This window comes from Lupinus angustifolius, chromosome LG19, assembly GCF_001865875.1.
Source record: "Lupinus angustifolius cultivar Tanjil chromosome LG19, LupAngTanjil_v1.0, whole genome shotgun sequence".
NCBI classification, from domain to species: Eukaryota; Viridiplantae; Streptophyta; class Magnoliopsida; order Fabales; family Fabaceae; genus Lupinus; species Lupinus angustifolius.
Genome location: NC_032027.1, coordinates 4,393,736 through 4,403,432, shown reverse-complemented (window position 1 = coordinate 4,403,432; position 9,697 = coordinate 4,393,736). Strand labels below are relative to the sequence as shown.

The window sequence follows — 9,697 nt, the reverse complement described above, 5'->3', positions numbered from 1 at the left end:
ATATTTTGAAACATATACCAAACGTGTGATAGTGTAGTCCACGTAAATTTTCCGAAAAAATGTGGACCCCATGCTAAAAAAATTTCCCCCCAAATGTGAGTGGAAAAGTGGAGGGAAATCATAATTTTTAAGGAAGTACTATAATACCCTCATTTATCTCATCAAATTTTTCTCTCTTCACTTATTTTCTCTTTCTTCCTCAAAAATTAAGCACCATTCTCATTTTCTGCTTCACAAAATGCAATCTCCCAGTAATTCATTCTTTCTCTTTTTTTAATTACAATCAAAGAAGGTAATTCCTTTCTCACTTGTTTTACATGCAACCCCATTTTTATTTTGTTATTTATTTATTTGATTATTTTTTATTCATGAAATCTCTCTCTATTTATTTTATCTCATGCAATCTCCCTCTAAAAATGATCCATTGTTTTCTCAAAGTATTGTGTTCCTTTTCGTTAACATTTTTTCCACCTTAAAATTTGTTTGCTAGTATCTTCTTTTACCATACATTAGTTATTTATTTAAAAAATAATTAGTTTTTTAGTTTTGATGTAGAAAAATTGGTTGACTTTGTTGAAGAGGTAAGGATAACAACAACATACTAAAAGCAAATGTGATTTTAAGCCATTCCTTTTTCTATAGTAGAGAGTATTAGAGTTAAATGTATCATTTCTTGTATCCAGATTGGAGGAATATGGTAGATAGGTTTGGGAAGATATCTTGAATGATTTCTATAAATCCTTATGTGTTAGTGAATTGGTTTTGCAAAGTTCTGTTTTTGTGGGCATGCAAATCCTAATGACTTCATAGTAAATCTTTTAGATGATGCACATTATGTGTTTGTTAAAATGTCTGAAATAGAAATTTAACTTAGGTACTCATAAATTTTATTTGTGCATGTAAATCCTTGTTTTTTTGTTTATGAATTGTGTGATATTGTTCATATGATTGACTACCGGCTAGGCTTAATTTATATATTTCACAACTTTCTCAATACATGGTTGCAGGTATAGTTTTTTATTGACTGTTCTAATTGATGCTAGCCTTTGAAAACCCCTTTGGAAAATAATGGGTTGACTATATTATGAATTTTAGATAATTATGTGTGTTTACCACTTCCATGAATATATAGTCTATCACATATTGTAAATTTCTAGTTTGTCCATATTGTAAATTTCTTAGCTTGGACCACATAAAAACACTATGTTCTATTCAAGTAAAAAGGGATAAGCCCTACGTAGTAGTTAACAACATGATGAGGATGCTTTGTTTTCTTCCCTATGTAGTTATTCTTAAGATATAATTGATGCAGCTCTATTTTAGTATTACTTGTACCAACCTTTGCTTCTTTAGAGAATAATCATTTTATGCAACAAGTTTTAATGCAAGTGCAACCAATCTATTGACATCTTTTTATAAAACTGTAATATTTTTTGCTTGCGAATGTAAAACAGACCCTCTACTATTTTCAATAATATTGATTTATGGATTTTTGTTGCTTGCATCTCATATTTCCAACCTTGACCAAATCTACTTTAGAACAAAGCATTGTGTAGAAAAATTATGTTTTTCAAAAGTTGACTAGCAAATGTGCATGGCTTAAAGTTGTATACATTTTTATTATTAAAAGAATGATTAAAATCTTGGTTACTTGATCTTAGAGGTTCTAATACCATGTAAATGACCAAGTCTATCAATAGATTAAGTTGTTAGGTAGAGGTTCATAAATTCTTTATGTATAACACTAACAGTATAGACATTCTTCTTTAAAGTTTATATAACTATCTATGTTCTCATCCATCTTATCTCACTAATTAGAACTATGTTTGTGTGATTAGATCTTTGCCAAAAAATCATCATTGGACATAGCAAACATCAAGTATGCACCAAAACTTTTTTCCTACAAAGTAAAACTATAAAAATTACTTGTCATGTTTTCCTATTGTTGATATGAATGCTAAATTCTATAGTTGCTCCATGCTTTAATTTGACATGTTGGTTTTAATTTAGAGAAATCATAAAAAATATTTTAAGAAGAACAACATTTGAGTTGGTAAATAGAGATAATAAAAACTTGTTTCTTTTAAGTGTCATTCTAATATCTAAAATTATGTAACCTTAACTAAATTAACTCTTAATAGTGGAATATGGTGACATGCATGAATTTTTCAAATACTGAAGATGATGAGTTTGGTGATGAATTTGATATAAATCAAGTATGGTCCAAAGTAAAACAATTAACTAAGAATGACATGTCACATGATATGCAAATTCTAAGTGATTTCCAACAAGAGTTAGGAAGGCGAGAGCGTCTTTGTTCTATGATCCTATTATGTTATATTGTCCATGCATTACATGTGCTACAAATGATGTCATCTAATATGCATAATCCAATAAATGAGAGAAATCAAGAAAGGGAGTGTAGGCGTCTTGATCTAATGAAAGAATTAGTACAAACTGAAAGATGTCGAGGCATCATACGAATGGGACCAGAAGCATTTATGTTGCTATGTCATAAGTTAAGAGGAACTGGTATTGTAAATGATAATATACGATCCATAGTGGAAGAGTAAGTTGCTAAATTCTTGCACATCATAGGTCAAAATTGGAAAAATTTTGCCTTGTCATTTTACTTCCACCGCTCTGGAGAGACTGTTAGTCGTCACTTTCATAATGTTTTACGTGCCATAATTTCATTAGAAGATGAGTTTCTTGTCCAGTTCGATGGTGATGTACCTCAATATATATTAAACAATAGCAGATTTTATCCCTTTTTTAAGGTACCATTTATTTCATTTTACTTTGCTATAGTCACTCTTGAAATTTATGATAAATTATACAAGTTAATAACTTAATCAATACAAAAAGGATTATGTTGGAGCTATAGATGGAACACATTTTCGGGTGAAGGTCCCAAGGGCAGAACAACCTCGGTTTCGTGGAAGAAAAGAATTCTCTACCCAAAATGTATTGGCTGCATGTAACTTTGATATGAAATTTACATATGTCTTAGCGGGGTGGGAAGACACATCATCTGATTCTAGAATTTTGAAAGATGTTTTAACTAGGGAAGACCCATTAATACTCCCTGAAGGTTAGTGGTATATCATTAATATTTTCTACAACTAAGTATTCTACTTTTGAATTATAATAATTAATTTTTATCGTCATAATTTTATAAAATTGTTGTAGAGAAATATTATATTGGGGATGCAGGATTTATGCTAAAACTTGGGATCCTAACACCAAATAGAGGTGTTCGTTATCACTTGAAGGAGTACTCAAGACGTGGCCCACAAAATCCTAGAGAGTTATTCAACCATCTCCATGCTTCACTTCGAAATGTCATTGAACGAAGTTTCGGGGTATTAAAAGAAAGATTCCCCATTATCTCTAGTGGCACCGAGCCTCATTACTCATTTGATGTCATGACAAACATTGTCCTTGCTTGTTATATTTTGCATAACTTCCTAATGTGGATTGATGCTGATGACGAATTAATTGCTAAAGTAGATCGTGAGTTACTTGAACAAGAAGTAGATAATTCTCAAATACAACAACGTGATGATGACTATAGACAAGGAGCAATTTTAAGGGATAACGTTTCTATGGAAATGAGGAATGCTTATTAATTTTGATGACACATTAGTACATTGTATTCGTAGTATATCATTATATTTTGTCATGCACAAGTATGCTATCATGTGAAAACTGTTATAATCAAGTAGAAATGTGTATTATTAAGTGTCATGTAGAATCAACTTCTATTATTTTACTAATATTGTTATTGTTCTGTCTTAATTTATCACACTTTCTGAGGAGAACAAGTACAACATTTTCAGCATTTGTTTTGTATGCTTTTTTAAATTGATACGTAGGTACTACAATGACAAAGGGGAAGGATACAACATCAAGTTCTACTCAACCTAATAGAGACAATTTGCATTGGAGTGATGAGATGGACCAAATGTTGTTGAATGCAATGACTGAAGAAGTGGACAAAGGAAATAGACATGACAGTGTTTGGACATCAGAAGCATATACCAATATGGTAGATGTGTTAACATCTAAATTTGGACCAATCATTACAAAAAATAATATAAAGAATAGAATGAAAACATTGAAAGGTCATTTTGTGGAGGTGTGTGACTTGTTTCATAGCTTAAGCGGGTTTGCATGGAATCCAATGATTCGGAAATTTGAGGCTGAAGATGGGGTTTGGAATGATTTGATTAGAGTAAGTAACACTTTTTCTCTTCAATTTCATCACTTGTTTGTGTTTATTATTACAGTACCAAACTGAGCAAATATTTGTGTTTGTGTAGGATAAATCACATGTTGCAAGATGGAGGAAAATGCAAATTAAGAACTATGACATTTTGGAAGAGTTATATGGAGCTTATAGGGCAACGAGGAAGCATGCAAAAACCTGAAACAAAGGATGAAACAATGGGAGAAAGAAACTATTGATTTGAATGATTGTTCTGAAAATGTAGAAATTCATCATCCAAATGTTAGCATGAATGATGAACAACAATTTTCACCCCCAAATCTAGATGCCTTTAGTCCACAATATGCTCATTCAAATCATTCAACTGACACATCTACTTCAAGGGGTACGAAACGGAAGAGAAATATGGTTGAGATCATGGAGGAGGCTCAATATGAGAGAATGCATATAGGAATTATGTTTGTTGCAGAAGCATTGAAGGGTGGAGATTCTATTTCAAACAAGCTACACAATGTTGAGCGTCAAGTTGCAATTGCTGAGAAGCAAGTAGGAATTGCTGAAAAACAGTTGACTTTGATTCAACAGGCTCGACCTCGACATTACTCTGAATCTGATGTTTGGGCTCTTTTAGAAGAGTTGCAAGTACCAGACCATTACCTATTGAAATGTTATGACTATTTATGTGATAATGATCAGAAAAAACGTAAGTTTTTTGGTGTACCTCCTCAAATGAGGGCTCAAGCTCTCATTCAAATCATGAGTGATGCTAGTATAAACTGAGTAGAGTTATATCATTGCTCTTTTTGTTTGTATATAGTTAGGACATCATGTGATGCATTTGCAAATGATATAGTCTATCATCATTTACTTTTTTGGGGTACATCTATGTGGCCCAACTTATTTTGTATGGCTGAGCATTAATATTGGTGTGCATGAATTTTGAATGATGGAAGATGTATGAGAAACTACGAACTTGACAGTGAATTGAAAGACAAGGTTAGCATTGTTTAATCTCATGTTATATTTTTAATGTCTGTTTTATATAATGTTGACTTACACATTATTGTTAATTTCATTTTTCTCAACTTGCAAGTGGATGTTCTATTGCAAGTAACTCTTTCAACTTGAAGTAAAAGCATAATCAACTATATTATTGTGATAGTATTGTTATTTTGGTTTAGGATCATTGTTCATATGTTGTGTTGTTGCTGCAATAGTTTTTTGCACTTAATTTTTACATGTATGACATGCTAGATTAATAGTTATGTTTCATTTTATTTTGCAGGTGAAAATCATATAGAGTGGTGGATATTAAATACATCATAGTTTATATGTAATTACCATATGTAAATTGGAGATGACCAATTTTTTTTATGAATGTCATATATTTTATGTTCATTGATATTATGTGAAGTGTGTTTAATATTTCTATTTTATTGCATGATTTTCAAAATAGATACTCAAAATTCATTACGAATGTTTCAAATAGATCGATTGTGCCTTCCTTGAGTATAATACATTGATATATATTATGTCAAGTGTGTTTAATATTTCTATTTTATTGCATGATTTTCAAAATAGATACTCAAAGTTCATTATAAATGTTTCAAATAGATCGATTGTGTCTTCCTTGAGTGGAATACATGATATAATAATTTTATCCAAGTTAAGATATTTGAATGTGTATAAAAAGTTGAATAATTATGATAGTACATGCTAAAAATAAAGTAGTAAAAATAATGTTTTAAATGTGACTTTCTTAGTTGAGGTGTTTATGTAATATGATACATAATTATTTTTTCTTCCTTTCACTTTTTATACAACCAAACAACAGGAGAGAAAAATAATAACTTTCTTTCCTTCATTTTTCTTCTAAACCAAACAACTAACTTTTCTTCTCACTTTATACTTATTTTCATTCCTTCAACTTTCTTTCCTTCCTTTTTCTTTCCTTCCGTTTTCCTTTGCGAACCAAACACAACCTAAAGAATGATACATGCTAGAATGGGCTTTGAGCCCAACCAAATTGCTATGATTGTATCTGATATAGTAATATATGGCATAGTATTCGCAGACACTATGCATGCTAGTCTACATCACTTCACCTCATAAGATAATGTTCGGTTCATATTGAGGCATCTGTCCCTCTCCCCTTATCTTAAAAGAAAGGACACAGTTTTTGGGCTATAAAACAATTGAAAATGATATGTTGTCAAAGTATATCCCAAATCAGGTATTAAATTAATGAAAATATATTCCGTTGATTAAAAAAAATTAAATATTTACTAATTTTTCTGTTTTTTATTTATTATCATTGATTTGATACATGATTTAAGATATACTTTAGGATAATAGATGTCCATAAAAGAATAGTTTTCATTTTTGTTATTGAAAGTGAAGTATAATAAAATGGTAAATTAAAAGACTTGTGTAGTTAGATAGAAAATAAGAAACACATTGAGACAAAGCATAGTGGGTCCAAATTTCTTAACAGCACACAATATGATGCTGGTAGCCTGGTAGGGAACTGCCAAATAACACTGCCCTGTTATAATGTTAAGTCATGGTAATGGGATGGGTCCTTCTTAATGAGTCAATATATATCCATTTTGGTAGAAAATGACACTTATTGGTACAAATTGTTTTGCATGGTCCACCAAATATCTTCATTGGATGCTAAGAGAAGATGAAACTCTAATGATAAATATTGTTTGCTCAACAAGTAAAGAGAGAGAAAGAGAAACGTGTGTGGTTGTTCCTTGCTATTGATGTTGGTTTCAATTTGTTTTGTCATGCCCAATTTGTTACAACCAATACTATAACTTGTTTGTACGCATTAATATGTGGTGCTTATAGTTAGATGATGGATTTGGATGCATTACATTGAAGAGCCATTATTAACTTGCCATTTCGAATATTAAATTATTATTATTTTTGCAACTCGAGACATTTACACACATCTTCTATCTTTGCCCCGTTTCGTGTAGGAATTTGTTATTCTGATTGATTAAAATAATAACTCAAAAATAACTTATTAAAAGTAATAAATTATTTCTTGTAGATAAGTGAAAAATTGGGTATTGAATAGTCACTAGAGCTGAGATTGATTGAGTTGTGTTAGGTTTATTCATTTCCTGACTTTAAATATTGGTTGTGTTATGTTTCTGAACTCAAACATAGATTCGAAACTAATTCAATCCCAAATGTTGATTGGGTCAACTTTTGAACCTGATTAAATATAAACATACATATTTTAAATAAAATCTTCTCAATATTAATTATTATTATAGATATATATTTTGACAAATGAAATAATATATGTTTAGATATATTATTATAAATATATTATTAATCATGTTATATACTATCTACCACATGGTTTCACACGGGAATGCTTAATTGGGATATGAAATTTAACAAAAAAATGTATGAATATCATATCCTTAAATTAAGTGCTTGGCAAATTCTGAAATTGTGTTTGGTGGAATGGCTCCATGCCTCCATCATATTTTGTAATAGGATACATCTATCTCCTCTTAACTATTAAAAGATAAATTTTAAGTATCAAATATTAATTATTAATCTTATATAATATTTAGATATTTATTAATGTCTCATAACACTGAATCAATTTATTGTTGAAACTTTTTTTAATGTTTTTTTATTTACCAAGATAATAAATTAATTGAATATATTTAAAATTTATTTCATTAAATATTAAGTCATTTGTTAAAAATGAATGTTTGGAGGATCTTGCAATACAAATTTTGATATTATCTTGGTTGCATTGCGTGCTCGTCAATGAAACCATATTTTATGTCATATATATTCTATAAAATTGCTTTTACTAATCCTTATCCCATAACATTGATCAAGAGATAAAAAGTAAAGTATTGAAAAATCAAATATCACAGTATATTAAATATTGAAATCTTAATTTTTCTTAGTACCTTAAGCAAACATTATTAAATACACCAAATATGTAATATAACCCATGTGTTCAACTACAAGCCATTTTGATACATCTATAAAAAAATATTTAAATAATGTTGATGCGTGTATGGAATATAATAGAGTGGAACATCTAATTCTTTTTTGTTCCACACCTTTTGTGAAATCAAATGATTCACTTTTTAATAATATAAATGCTATAGACTACCAAGATGAAATCCATATACAATGTGAAATCTCGTTTTTTCTTCTCCAAAATTAAATTTCTCTCACCAATTATCAATTAAATAAGCATATGTGATTGGTTATAAGCAAATTCGCCAAATTCTTGTGAAATGTGGTTCACAAGGAATAACAATATTCCATATAGTACACAAAATATTCTCATATTTCTATTATGTAATCCCTTGGTTGACTAAGTTTTTCACACTAACTAAGGTCTATTCACACTAAGTTGATGATGAGAGTATATATGTTATCCCATTTTTTATGTCACTCAATGTAATATCAATTTTAATTGATTGAAAAAATTATTTAAATTAAAATTTTAATTATTAAATATATTTCTGATCGGTCATACTTCCTAGCACATGAAATAATAATATAAAATAGTGAGACATTACTCTGGTTCATAACCTTATGTTCAACTTCCAGTTCCCTAAAACTTCATGTTCACTAAGTTATCAAAAGAAACTCTTAATCTACCCTCTTAATTTTTCTCATTCATTAAAACCCCAACGAGATTTCCCTTTCCATTTAACACTATCATACATGAATTTCTCTCTTTATCCTCTACTTTTATACATAATTTTTTGCTAAGTATGACCATAAAGATAATCAGTAAAAATCTTAAAAGTATAAAGTGTTTGGTGTATTTAATAGATTAAAATTTAAAAGTTCTCAATTTTATTTTTTAATATTGATTTCCCTTAATCTATTATTTCTACAAAGACTATATTATTATGTTATATATGACTACTTAATTTTATCCGACCCATTTTTTTTGTACATATAAAAATGTGAAAAAAAATAATAAATGAGCCAAATAATGTAGTGGATTTTTAAAGGTTATTTATGCTTTGATTTGTACAGAAATACATTTAAATTGTAGAAAAAATGTTTTTTTAAAATAATGATTGTTTTTTAGATTAGATACATTGCCACTTATAAGCAACATTTTGTGTTGAAATCTATAAATTATTTTCTTATGATCTTTCGTTATTAAAAATTAAACCAAATAATGAAAATTTTGAAAATATATGTGGATGATTTTTATATTTTCATCATAAAGTTAATGATTTATAAGTAATAAAATGTATATAAAAGGCATAAGAATAGGAATGCAAGGCAAATTGAAAACACAAGAATACACTAGAAGCATCAAAACACAAAAATATATACCAAAATTGTATATAAAAAAGCAAAAAAGAAGGATGTCTCAATGTCCATGTAGAATTGTCTTTATCTCACCATCAGAATTGCTTTATCATCATACCTTATATGCGAGTGCAATAT

At 29.1% G+C, this 9,697-nt stretch overlaps 1 protein-coding gene and 1 pseudogene across 1 annotated transcript; both read left to right on the top strand.

Moving 5' to 3' along the window:
* LOC109333923 lies at window positions 2,484–3,632 on the top strand. The gene is made up of 4 exons (XM_019569506.1): window positions 2,484–2,532; window positions 2,599–2,732; window positions 2,869–3,094; window positions 3,193–3,632. Exons 1-4 carry the CDS (start codon window positions 2,484–2,486, stop codon window positions 3,630–3,632), a joined length of 849 nt encoding a protein of 282 aa, XP_019425051.1.
* LOC109333869 lies at window positions 3,815–5,189 on the top strand (annotated as a pseudogene).

Coding starts and splice junctions, on each gene's coding strand:
- LOC109333923 (XM_019569506.1), top strand. CDS start 2,484: ATGGGACCAGAAGCATTTATGTTGCTATGTCATAAGTTAAGAGGAACT. Junction 2,533..2,598: donor TCATAAGTTAAGAGGAACTG/GTATTGTAAATG, acceptor TGCACATCATAG/GTCAAAATTGGAAAAATTTT. Junction 2,733..2,868: donor TTGTCCAGTTCGATGGTGAT/GTACCTCAATAT, acceptor CAATACAAAAAG/GATTATGTTGGAGCTATAGA.